The 14,048-nt window shown below is 44.5% G+C and overlaps 1 protein-coding gene across 5 annotated transcripts in view; it reads left to right on the forward strand.

Moving 5' to 3' along the window:
* ipo7 (importin 7) overlaps positions 1-14,048 on the forward strand; it is a 45,045-nt gene that overhangs the window by 4,033 nt on the left and 26,964 nt on the right. For 2 of the 5 annotated variants that reach the window (XM_076291484.1, XM_076291483.1), the window contains exons 2-9: positions 534-615; positions 1,118-1,265; positions 2,213-2,371; positions 10,858-11,014; positions 11,187-11,276; positions 12,038-12,132; positions 12,462-12,546; positions 12,676-12,810. In XM_076291484.1, coding sequence (XP_076147599.1) covers positions 534-615; positions 1,118-1,265; positions 2,213-2,371; positions 10,858-11,014; positions 11,187-11,276; positions 12,038-12,132; positions 12,462-12,546; positions 12,676-12,810 — 951 coding nt within the window. The other 3 variants (XM_076291486.1, XM_076291487.1, XM_076291485.1) reach the window with 3 other exon arrangements.

Consider the following 14,048-nt stretch of genomic DNA (forward strand, 5'->3'; position numbering starts at 1 on the left):
ACGTAGCAAACATAACGGTAGTGCATTGTAAACACTTAAAGCGTAACTTTCGCCAAAGTGCACCCTGGGGTGTTTTTGTTATTGTACCCGAGTCCAACTTTCGTTTAAAAGCATAATTTCGTCTGAAGCACCACTTTAAGCTTGTCCGTGTTGTCGTTTTTGGGTCAAATTGCTTTTTGAATGGGAATCGTAGGGGCACTACTATTTTCATACATGATCGCGTCAAAATCGCTATTTTTAAAACACTAAGAAGGCTTGACACAACATGAAACTTTGATCGAAGTATCATCCGTGTCTCTACACATGAACTCGAGCATTAAGCTTTTGTAGCCCTAGGCCAATAGGTGGGTGCTGCAGAAGGTGTGTGTGTGTGTGTGTGTGTGTGTGTGTGTGTGTGTGTGTGTGTGTGTGTGTGTGTGTGTGTGTGTGTGTGTGTGTGTGTGTGTGTGTGTGTGTGTGTGTGTGTGTGTGTGTGTGTGTGTGTGTGTGTGTGTGTGTGCGCACGTGACTTATGTATTGTGTTCTCTCCCCAGGGTCACTCGCAGATGAACTTTGTGTCCACACTCCTCCAGGTCACTATGTCCGATCAGCTGGACCTCCCTGTCAGACAAGCAGGTAATACATACACACACACCACACACACACACACACACACACAACACTTTTTTTCTGTCGGTTGATCTGTGTAGCACTGTGTAGCACTGCAACCCAGTCGTGGCCTACTGGTTAGCGCTTCGGACTTGTTACCGGAAGGTTGCTGATGTTGTACACAATAATGTACACACTTTACACACAGCAATATAATAATAGTAATAATAACAATAACAGAAGGATGTAAAACAGCGGTCAGAGCGTTGTATCCATGGTGATGAGCCCCTGCACCCATATCTAAAAACCCAGTGCTTTGAGATGATACCATTTAGAGATGTGCTGATTGGGCCTCATCCCTGCCTGTCTTAAGGGAGTTCTCAGATGAGTCATCTGATTGGTCAGTTGCCCCCTCAGCCCACTAGCGAGTCACCTTAGTCTTGGTCATCTGCGAGAGCAAGCTCTACCATGACCGCTACCACCTGTTCTAACTGTGTGTGTGTGTGTGTGTGTGTGTGTGTGTGTGTAGGAGTGATCTACCTGAAGAACATGGTGACCCAGTACTGGAGTGAGGGTGAGAACACTGAGACGCCCGTCTGCACCATCCCTGAGGAGGACCGGCAGTTCATCAGAGACAACATCATAGAGGCCATCATCCACTCCCCCGAGAGGATACGGTACACACACACACACACACACACACACACACACACCATAGAGGCCATCATCCACTCCCCCGAGAGGATACGGTACACACACACACACACACACACACACACACACACCATAGAGGCCATCATCCACTCCCCCGAGAGGATACGGTACACACACACACACACACACACACACACACACACACACACACCATAGAGGCCATCATCCACTCCCCCGAGAGGATACGGTACACACACACACACACACACACACACACCATAGAGGCCATCATCCACTCCCCCGAGAGGATACGACACACACACACACACACACACACACACACACACACACACCATAGAGGCCATCATCCACTCCCCCGAGAGGATACGGTACACACACACACACACACACACACACCATAGAGGCAATCATCCACTCCCCCGAGAGGATACGGTACACACACACACACACACACCATAGAGGCCATCATCCACTCCCCCGAGAGGATACGGTACACACACACACACACACACACACCATAGAGGCAATCATCCACTCCCCCGAGAGGATACGGTACACACACACACACACACACACACACACACACACACACCAACCAACCAACCATAGAGGCCATCATCCACTCCCCAGAGAGGATACGGTACACACACGCGCGCACACACACCAACCAACCAACCATAGAGGCCATCATCCACTCCCCAGAGAGCATACGGTACACACACACACACCAACCAACCAAACCATAGAGAGTAGAGGGTAGAGGGTCACACACTGTTACCATTGTAGAATCCACATGAGTCCAGAAGTTGTTGCTCATGAGTACTTCATAGTCTTTAGGACGAGCTTCTAGTTTAACTGAGCTTGTGTGTGTGTGTGTGCATGTGTGCGTGTGTGTGTGCGTGTGTGTGTGCGTGTGTGTGTGCGTGTGTGTGCGTGTGCGTGTGTGTAGGGTCCAGCTCACCACCTGCATCCACCACATGATCAAGCAGGACTACCCTGGGAAGTGGACCGCCATCGTGGACAAGATCGCTTTCTACCTGCAGTCCGACAACAGCAGCGCCTGGCTCGGGATCCTGCTCTGTCTCTACCAGCTGGTCAAGAACTACGAGTGAGTGTACACACACACACACACACACACACACACACACACACACACACACACACACACACACACACACACTCAGGGTCTCGTAGAATTCCTCCACTGTCAGTATGAGAAGCAGCCTGTAGTGATCAAATACACATCCATTCATTGTTTCCCATACGTGGCAGGGCGCCACAAAATCAAAACCGGCCGCCACATGTTAATGTTCTATGTTGTACTATTTCAATTAAAGATAAGATAAAATAATTTTATTGAGCTGCGCTTTTTACGCACGCAGCATTTCCTTACCCCGCCCGCTCTCTCTCGTAACGAGCCCGCTGCTCCTCCTCTGCATGTGCATTTAACAAAATATTCACGATTGTTGAAGGATTGTTGTTGCCACATAGACGCACTGCATAGAAGACGTCTGGCTAAATTGGTATTAAATCCGCTTAGCATCATGACCATGCTGCGCAAATTTGTTCAAAACTGCTGCATTCAAGTGAACTCTGCTAAGTGTCATCACAACGTAGTAGGCCTACATTGAGGAGACTAAACTAAATTAAGCAATCAAGCAGTATGTCAAAGCTAACATTAGAATACTGTTTGGATGTCAAGTTTAGCATGCTTACTTACAGCTGCTTGTCAATTTTGTTACTCATGCAGGGCTCATTTTATTGACTCTGAATGTTTGCAAAATTCCGATGTAAATGGAAAAGTGTTCCAAGACTCAAAAGTTCACAAATTGAATCCGATTCTGTCATTGCCATCTGCCATTGAACCAACAAAGAAAATGCAAAAATAGAGACTTTGGTGTAATTGTTCCATATTTTGTGTAGTTATTCTGTATCAGAACCCCTGACATACATTCCAAATAGTCTACAAGAAACCTCAAAGTGTTTCCTTTAATTTGAGACCAGGATTATGCTTCTACACCAAGAGATTGCCACACAGTAAGCCTTTTAATGCATTATGGGTAACCAAAAGTCCTATGGGGAGTTTCCATAGGGCATTTTACAAAACGCATGAGCATACCTTGGCAAACTAGATGTACCGCATATCGGTACAAAATATGACCGCCGCTCAGTCCTGTACATCCATTCCGCGAAAATAAATCATATTAATGAATTTGTCTCCATCTTCTACTCCATCCCCCACTCTTGAAACTTTTGTGTATGCTTGTTTGGCACACAAAGTAGCCTACTGGCGCTGCAAAGGTGAATAGATTTGTTTCTGGGCCAAAACATTTGTAGCATTGTTATAAAACCTTTAAAATCTCTAAACAATCACAAGTAGGGCAGTTCATCACAGTCCTTCCATTACAACTGGACTGATGAAAGGTACACCTGTAGGCTACATTGTATTTGGGAAAAGCAGAAGGTAGCAGCATAATGTATTCATTTATTTATTATTAAACAAAACAATCCCTGTCAGTTCCATGCAGTTTTCAACAGCTATCAAGAAGAGAGGTCATGTCACAGATTTTTGTGAATGTTTCTTCTACATTCAAGTTTAGTCATGTAGTTCATATGATATTCAGCTTTATTGTCAATGCACAAATGAAATACCAGTAGTCTAAAACAAAATGCCGTTTTACCCAGTGGAGCAAATAACTGACATGTCCAAAAGGGCCTTCATGAAATGCGTTGCTAGACTGTTCATACACATTTTAACGGGCAAAGTTGAAGAGCTACTGTCCGTTATTGTTTGTGCAAATAATATGCTATTCATGTTCCCTTGCATTTTGCAACTATGAGGTCCATGGTTAGTCAGACCAAGCTCAATCTTTTGAGGCAATCTTTTGATTTTCACCCAGTCTAGTCCATGCTAGGCGCCCGATAGAAATATTGTTTAATTTTGCGATTGAGATATCCACGCACTGGCGCCCCCCCCCCCCCCCCCCCCTGCGACGTGTTCGCCCCCCGGTTTCAGAGCTATTCTAAATGCAAAAATGCATAGAGGGAGTTATGACAAAACCGTGACTGTTAACAAACATAAGGTAGGCCCTATGCTAGGCCTATTACACAACACAAATTGTCACTAGCCTATGCTGGCGACCCAAATAAAATCTCCTTTGGAACCAATGGCTTACACCTTACAGTATCAAGCTGCCACCTCTTGGCGAAAAGTTATGCATATCAGTAGTAATACATTTCAAGTAGCTGTGTGAATCACCGAAAGGGCGAATGAAGTGGACACTTCTAAATGGAACACAACCCACTGTACAGTAGCTCAAGGTCTGTGGCTAAAGCAGCCATAATGAAAGCGTTATCATTGTTTGGATACTTCACACACACGTGTTTTTTAATCGCATATACTACAACTACCAAGCTGGAATCAAAGCACATCGACTCCTCTCTCACACCCTAAACACGCACTTCGAACAAACAAAAAGCGCCTCAGTCTCACGATATAGCCATAGACAAAACTGTATCTGACCGGTGTAACGTTGGTACTAAATCATTCATCGCAAAGAATGATTTTTGTAGCACGTGCAACAAATATGTGTAGGTACAGCCCTGCCCTGAATACATCTCAACGTGCGCTCTAAAACATCTGGTTTAAATGGAGATGTAGATTATCACGGGTGCGTTAATAAATCTACATTGCGGCGAGTTGACACAAATTATTCACTTTGACGAATTTATGTAGTTTCAGTTACTTTACTTTGAGCCATGCTCTTCCTTACTTGAATCACCTTTGAAAATAGATGATTGAAGTAGCCTATATGGGTGTTTGGGAATGAACGTTGACTGCTTTTTGAGACTTCGAGCAGAAATGTCCCAGGCCGGTGTTTAGGATGCATCATACAGGTTATCTTTCAGGCCTATATATTTTCCATTTAAAAACAATCACGTAGCGAACATATTGTGGCTAACTCATTTAGCTCCTGTTAGTAGCCTTGGTTATGGTCATAAGCAAATGAGATGACAGTCGAAAGATACAATTAGTGCTGTTATCAATTTGCTTGGTAGCCTATAAACGCATTTATGGTTTTCTACAAATACATCAATAATCAAATTGGCCTCCATCACTCAACCATGCTAATGGTAACATTATTTTACCTACGTTCTGCTATTGATAGGATTAACGTAGCCTACCTGCAGTAAAAAACAAGCATGTCCGATAAACATTCTCAGATTTATTTCGGCTTCAAGAGGAAATGGGAATTACATGTCATGCAGAAATCATCCTACCCTTAGACGTTCTCTGCGGTAAACTACTGTAGGCCTACTGTCTTGTCCTTGTAGGAAGCGTAGTGTCTTTCCAACCCACTTTAGATTAACTTCCAACAAAATTACGTCTCACTGCAACGATGCGCCATCTAGTGGACAAACGACTACGGGACGCCAATACTGGAAATGCAGCCAAATTATTATGATGAATATTTGGTTTTCCTTTAATCCTACTGAATTTGTAATTATGTATCGGCCGTTCTAATTGCCGATACTGATGGTATACGTGCCTGTGTGTGCGTGTGTATATGTGTGCACGACCATCTACAGGCCAATGAGTGTACAGTACAGTCACTAAATGTACACATAACTTAGACCCCCCCATGGATGAAATTCTACGAAACTTGGCATACCCCCAGAGAATGTCAGGTTAATCATACACATAAAATTTGGTGCAGTTCTGAACATCTTAACTGAAGAGAGGGGCGATTAAAGCAGAATGATATTGCATTTTCATTTTTTACCGGGGGGGTGCAAATCACAAATGAGTGATTATGGGCTAGGTTGATGTGGGCCCTTGAGACCAACATACCATAAAAATTTCTTCATCCTCGGTGCCACGGTTCAGGTAGTTATTTAGGATAAACTGCATTTTTTGGGTTTTGGGCTTCGCTAGCGGCGGTCATAATAATGGTCTAAAGTAATCATATTTCATCCAATATTTATCTACTTTAAGATACAGATTCACAAGACCTGGTAGCTCAGTTGTGTTTCCCAGACAAAATAAATGACCAAGAGGGCCGAATGTGGTCATTTCCAGAGATGTACAAAACCGCCTAAAAAAAAAAAAAAACTATCATTCTACCCTTTGCCACTCTCTGACAGTTCATCACACAGTCAATCTATTGGTACCAAAATAATGTACAAGGCCTCTGCTTTCAAAAGAGTTCAAGCTCTTGAATAGAAGTGAAAGTATGTGGAAACGGGGCCATTGCTCATAGGCCGTGTGCAGTGCTCATAGGCGGTGTGCAGTGCTCATAGGCGGTGTGCAGTGTTCATAGGCGGTGTGCAGTGTTCATAGGCGGTGTGCAGTGCTCATAGGCAGTGCTCATAGGCGGTGTGCAGTGTTCATAGGCGGTGTGCATTGTTTCCCACAGAATTGAATTCTATTTGTGGTGGTAGGTTTGCATAATTTACTCGAATGCAACAGTTTTGAACAAATTAGTGCAGCCCGGTTATGATTCTAACCAGATTTAAGCACAATTTAGTACAATCATTGTGTGGTGGTCAATGTTGATATTGTGGTGGGCCGCCACAAATAAGTCAATGTATGGAAAACACTGGTGGTGTGCAATTTCGAGCAAAAATTCCAAATAGGAGTGTAAGTGTAAAGATTTAAAACCCATGTAGGGGTCCGCTTATCGATGCACTTGCATCTTTAACGTTCAAATTGGTTACCAGTATGCAGTGCCGGCCCGAGCCTTTTGGGGGCCCTAAGCAGAATTTGATTTGGGGGCCCCCTCCCACAAAGCAGAGTCACCTGTGTTTGGCGATAATTGACAACTTCACACTATAATGTCATATTATAAATTAATACAGTGAGGTTATGTATTAATACAGTGACTGATTATGAACTACTGTCCCCCTGGACACAGATGCATAAGGGCTCGGTAGGCTCATTCAGTAATCCATCCTTGCTCACATGCCAAAAATGTTTTGGGGCTCCGCTCTAGACTTCTGGCCCCATGTGCTTGGTAAACCAATGTATTAATATAGTTGTTATACACCAACCCTGTCACCTTTTAATCTTAGAGGGTACTAAAATCACAGATTTATTTGAAACATTCATATTCAAAGTGAGGCACTAAGGGTGGTTTACTGAAGTTGAATTGAGGCCATCCTTAAAAATACTTTCGTTTGCCGTAACCCGACCGACCCTGTCAATTTAGAACCGACCCAAATATTTATTTTTTTCCCCTTTTAGTCCGACCGACTTGCCGGTTGTAAACTTGCGTTAATACCGACCGATTGTTTTTTTTACTCTAAACAACCAATACAAATGCAATAAAATAATATTTCTTTTAGTAGGCCCAAGTATTGTGAATATAAATTGCCTACATGCAAACGTGGCTCACTTAAATAAAACCCTGTGGCGTCATCTCTACACCATTGGTTTTACGCATGAGAGGCCTACGCTTCGTTTCATTCAAACAAACTGATAACGCTTTTACTTGGCACGAAGTTCTGGAAGAACTGTGGCCAGATCTTTTCTCATCCCTTCTCCCCCCCTAGTCAAACGGTGACCGTGTCGGAGTATTGAAATTGGTTGTGGTCTATTTAGCATTTCTCAAAATATGGGTCCGCAACATGGAGACTGCTGTTCCGCGAAGTCGTGGAGTGAAATTTGGCCCGGTGCTTCATTTGATAATTTGCTGCGCAGTTGATCAAGAAACCGCGGATCGACGAAAAAATAAAACGAACGTTTCTGCTATCGATGTCATTAAACATGGAGCCCTACAATTAAGTGGTGGTATGAGCATTCATTCAATGCGCGTCTGCGCAAGAGAAACTGAAACTAATTGATAACGTTGGTATCAAAGCTCTGCTTCAACCTGTTGGAAGGCTATTTATTTATTTAACGAAACTTAATAGAACGACGTTTTTTGGAACTTCCTTAGAAACAGAGCAGAGACTGTATAATACACTGTATAGCATTGAGTATTGTATAGTAAAAATTCAATATAACGTGGCCAAGAGTTATTGTAGCCTTCTTTCTGGGTACATGTAGAAGAGCCCTATGACCCCAAAGTCTGCCATGACCGGGCCTCAGGTTAAAGAAGTTTGAGAAAGGCTGGTCTATATAGCCTGCATCAGAATGAGGTTTGCAATGGTGCGCCTGAAGGCACAGGTTGAAGACCCAATCAGTTACGTCACGATATGCACATTTGTGTAAATTCATTCCTACGTAATCACCATGACCAAAATTGTACTTTTTTTTTTACTTTGAATCTTGAAAAAAAAAAAATATTGACCTACTTACTGACCCATTTTAAAAAATTTTTGGCTGTTACTGCAAACAAAAATATTTTTAAGGATGGCCTGACAAATAACAAAATACAACAGCAATTGTATTTGTTGTAAACAAGTACATCCGTTTAATGACTTGTTTTTCAACAGATTTGCAGAACAAATCCGCAAATGTGCATTAAATGAGCAATCTTCAACTACAAAATAAAACCAAAATAGACAAACATTAATAATCCAAAATAAAATGTCCCAAAAAATAGATACTTATTCCTACTTTGTTCCTGGCTTTCAGGCATCTGCAACTCTGCAGTGGACGAACCTGCAATGATTAAATAAATACATAAATAAATAAAACAAAAACTATGTTAAATGTGTCCTGTCATATTAACAGGCTATGTAACCATTTGCCATCAAAACCTCACCTTCTGTGTCATCAGCCATGGAGGCAGAAACTTGATGAGGTAGAGTTAGGTAGTGGTAGAGATGTGCTCCAAAGTACTTCAACAGTGTCTCTGAAAAAAAAAAATTGCATAAGTGCATATTTGATCGAGCAGAATGAGTTTATTTAGCTATCATTACTTACGCTCATCAACAAGCAATTCCACGTGTAGGGTTGGGACTGGGAGCCTGGGCTTAGCCTGCTGTTGCTATCAGACTTACCACTATGTCACATATTATAGAACAGTAATAAACTATCAACACTTTCAGGTGCGAAATCAGAAACAATCCCTCTGTGGTAAATTTGCCTTCAGCTACGTTTTCATGTAGCTACTGTAGTGCTAATGTCCACTTCAGTCAGCTAGCTAACTTTAATTTACAACATAAGCCCACCTATGGCTAGGGTACATGCTTGATTGAACATCCAAAACAATCCCAATATCCTTGACATCTGAAATACACCTAGATAAATATATATTAATAGGAGACATTTCTCTGTTGATGGCGGGGATTTAGCTCTGGTGATGGCTTATATTAGATCATGACAGCTAGCTAGCTACCTCAAGCACAAAACATACTGTAAATAATCATGCAAACATACCTGTATCTTGCTTGTTTTTCTCCTCCTGTCATTTTCTTCTTTCTGTTTTCGACCCTAGAGGGATACGTCCTTTTTTGTGACTTTTCTTAACATTACCGTCTCTTCCGATTGTTGAACTTGATGCAGTGTCTGCACGATTTGTCTCTATGCACCTGAGGTGTCTAGTTTATGCACGTGAGTGACTCAAAGGCTGGCAGACACAGTAGAGGTAGGCAGGCATATTGATCATGAAATCAGAATTTTCTTGTTTTGAATGATTAATTGTTTCATTTATTCATTCATTGATGTCACTTGTTTACGTTATTTATTTTGTAAAAAAAAAAAAAAAGAAACTTGATTGGGGGCCCCATGGTGGCCAGGGGGCCCCAAGCAGCCGCTTAGTTCACTTATGCCTCGGGCCGGCCCTGCCAGTATGTATTGGTGAATCTTCACACCCTTACCCAGGTGTGCCAGTGCCATTTGCACAGCAGGTTTGACCGCTAATGCTTGATTAAACCATTGAGCCCCCCAGTGAACTCTGCCCAGTACCCAGTACTGAGTACCCAGGGTGTTGGTGTCAGAGTCATGGGACACCACATCTGCCACTAGGCTGTACTTCGGCTCGTTGCAGCTCAAGAAGCATTGCCATAAGAAGCTCCTTAGGGCTGCTTTAATGTCAAGGTGTGTGTGTGTGCAGGTATAAGAAGCTCAGGTGTGTGTGCAGGTATAAGATGCTCAGGTGTGTGTGTGCAGCTCAGGTGTGTGTGTGTGCAGGTATAAGAAGCTCAGGTGTGTGTTCAGGTATAAGAAGCTCAGGTGTGTGTGTGTACAGGTATAAGAAGCTCAGGTGTGTGTGTGTGCAGGTATAAGAAGCTCAGGTGTGTGTGTGTACAGGTATAAGAAGCTCAGGTGTGTGTGTGTGCAGGTGTAAGGGCTGCTTTAATGCTCAGGTGTGTGTGTGTGTGTGCAGGTATAAGAAGCTCAGGTGTGTGTGTGTGTGTGTGTGCAGGCAGGTATAAGGGCTGCTTTAATGCTCAGGTGTGTGTGTGTGTGTGTGCAGGTATAAGGGCTGCTTTAATGCTCAGGTGTGTGTGTGTGTGTGTGTGTGTGTGTGTGTGTGTGTGTGTGTGTGCAGGTATAAGATGCTCAGGTGTGTGTGTGTGTGTGTGCAGGTATAAGATGCTCAGGTGTGTGTGTGTGTGTGCAGGTATAACATGCTCAGGTGTGTGTGTGTGTGTGTGTGCAGGTATAAGATGCTCAGGTGTGTGTGTGTGTGTGTGTGTGTGCAGGTATAAGAAGCCGGAGGAGCGGCAGCCCCTGGTGGCGGCGATGCAGATCTTCATGCCGATGCTGAGGGAGCGTTTCATTCAGCTGCTCCCAGACGCCTCCAGCGACTCGGTGCTCATCCAGAAACAGATCTTTAAGATCCTCTACGCTCTCTTCCAGGTACGGACACACACTGTGAGTGTGTAGTGAAGTATCGGCTCTGGAGTTTATTAACAGACTGTATGTTTTCTAATCTTTCTCTCTCTCACTCTCTCTCTGTCTGTCTGTCTGTCTGTCTGTCTGTCTGTCTGTCTGTCTGTCTGTGTGTGTGTGTGTGTGTGTGTGTGTGTAGTATAACTTGCCTCTGGAGCTCATTAATAGACAGACTCTGACCGATTGGATGGAGATTCTGAAGACGGTGGTGGACAGGGACGTTCCTCCAGTAAGCAAACCTCTCAATCCCTCACTTCCTAGATCTCTCACTTCCTAGATCTCTCACTTCCTAGATCCCTCACTTCCTAGATCTCTCACTTCCTAGATCTCTCACTTCCTAGATCTCTCACTTCCTAGATCTCTCACTTCCTAGATCCCTCACTTCCTAGATCCCTCACTTCCTAGATCCCTCACTTCCTAGATCCCTCACTTCCTAGATCTCTCACTTCCTAGATCTCTCACTCTGTAGGTCTCACTCGCTGTCTGGAATTCTCACTTGCTGTCTAGATGTGTCTCACTCACTCTAGCTCTCTCTCTAGATCTCTGTCTCTAGATCTCTCTCTCTCTAGATCTCTGTCTCTAGATCTCTCTGTCTCTAGATCTCTCTCTCTCTAGATCTCTGTCTCCAGATCTCTCTGTCTAGATCTCTCTGTCTCTAGATCTCTCTGTCTCTAGATCTCTCTAGATCTCTTTCTAGATCTCCCTCTGTTCTCTAGATTGCTCTCTCTCTCCATCTCACTAGCTCTCTACAGCTCGCTCTCGATCTCTCCATCTGATCTGTCGCTCTCCAGATTTCACTCGTTCTCTAGATGTTTTACTCACTGTCTACATTTCTCTGGCACATACTCCCTCCTTCCTCTCTGACTGGTGTGTGTGTGTGCGTGTGTGCACGTGTGGTGTGTGTGTGTGTGCGTGCGTGCGTGCGTGCGTGCGTGCGTGCGTGCGTGTGTGTGTGTGTGTGTGTGCGTGTGTGTGTGTGTGTGTGTGCAGGAGACGCTCCAGGTTGACGAGGAGGAGAGGCAGGAGCTGCCCTGGTGGAAGTGTAAGAAGTGGGCTCTGCACATCCTGGCCCGCCTGTTTGAGAGGTATACATCTAGCTCTTCTCTCTCTTCCTCCTCTTCCTGTCCTCTCCTCCTCCTCTCTTCTCCTCCTCTCCTCCTCTCCTCCTCCTCTCCTCCTCCTCTCCTTTCCTCTTCTCCTCCTCCTCTCTTCTCCTCTCCTCTTCTCCTCTCTTCTCATCCTCCTGTCTTATGCTCCTTCTGTCCTCTTTTCTCCACCTCTCTTCTTTCAACCCCATCCTCTCATCTCTGGACCACCATTATGAGTACACACACATCGCTCCTCTTCTCTCCCCTCATCCTCTCTTCCTCTGTTGCTCCCTGTAGCATGGCTGATTTGTTGTTTGTTGCCATAGGTACGGTAGCCCTGGAAACACCACCAAAGAGTATGCTGAGTTTGCAGAGCTCTTCCTGAAGGGCTACGCAGTAGCCGCACAGCAGGTCTGTCTGTCTGTCTGTCTGTCTGTGTGTAGGTCCTGTTGAAGGTGCTGTACCAGTATAAAGAGCAGCACTATGTAATGATACTGTATTTCTGTGTGTGTGTGTGTGTGTGTGTGTGTGTGTGTGTAGGTCCTGTTGAAGGTGCTGTACCAGTATAAAGAGCAGCACTATGTGGCTCCACGTGTTCTGCAACAGACACTCAACTACATCAACCAGGGCATTGCTCACGCCGTTACCTGGAAAAACCTCAAGCCTCACATCCAGGTAAACACACACACACTTAAATTTCTCCTTTCTCCAATAAAAAGTATCTATCTATCTATCTATCTCTTACACGTTTGGAACAGCAGTGGTTTGGAAGTGGTTGGGACAGACCCCAACATGGCCATGTGCCTCTAGTGTTCCGCTGCAGGAACACCTGGACATCTTTAGGTTCCGCTGCAGGAACACCTGGACATCTTTAGGTTCCGCTGCAGGAACACCTGGACATCTTTAGGTGCAGCAACACCTGGACATCTTTAGGTGCAGCAACACCTGGACATCTTTAGGTGCAGGAACACCTGGACATCTTTAGGTGCAGGAACACCTGGACATCTTTAGGTTCCGCTGCAGGAACACCTGGACATCTTTAGGTTCCGCTGCAGGAACACCTGGACATCTTTAGGTTCCGCTGCAGGAACACCTGGACATCTTTAGGTGACAGAGATCCTGAAGAGGATCTATTGAACCACATTTTTTAATTTTTTATCTTTGTTTGTGTGCATCCCTGAGTGTTCCGGGGGAGAGATGAGGCCCTACTTCTCACTAGTGCTTTATAGTGCTGCACTAGTGCTTTATAGTGCTGCACTAGTGCTTTATAGTGCTGCACTAGTGCTTTATAGCGCTGCACTAGTACTAGTGCTTTATAGCGCTGCACTAGTACTAGTGCTTTATAGTGCTGCACTAGTGCTTTATAGCGCTGCACTAGTGCTTTATAGCGCTGCACTATAGCGCTGCACTAGTGCTTTATAGTGCTGCACTAGTGCTTTATTGGCCAAGTGCAGGTGGAAGACTAGAGAGTGTTCCGTACCAGATGTTGGGTGTCCCAGGTTACAGAGTGTTCCGTACCAGATGTTGGGTGTCCCAGGTTACAGAGTGTTCCGTACCAGATGTTGGGGGTCCCATAGGAATCTAGACGCACCCTAGCGCTGGAGCAAATGTAATTGGCAGCCAGGGTAGTCCAGCAACTCTCCGTCTTCCATCAGGCCAATCACATCGTGTATAGAGTCAGCGACGGTTCCATCAGGCCAATCACATCGTGTATAGAGTCAGCGACGGTTCCATCAGGCCAATCACATCGTGTATAGAGTCAGCAGCCAATCACATCGTGTACAGAGTCAGCGACGGTTCCGCCTGAATTTCCTGCTACTTGAAAACAGAAGATGGATGTTGCTGCTGGCGAACAGCGCTCTTTGAATCACGACTCGAGTTAAGCTTTTTTAAATTGGCAAAATTGGTGTGTG

Source organism: Alosa pseudoharengus, unplaced genomic scaffold, assembly GCF_046254945.1.
Source record: "Alosa pseudoharengus isolate Yale_2024_CS ecotype anadromous, Long Island Sound unplaced genomic scaffold, YU_APseudo_1.1 YU_APseudo_1.1_scf_19, whole genome shotgun sequence".
NCBI classification, from domain to species: Eukaryota; Metazoa; Chordata; class Actinopteri; order Clupeiformes; family Clupeidae; genus Alosa; species Alosa pseudoharengus.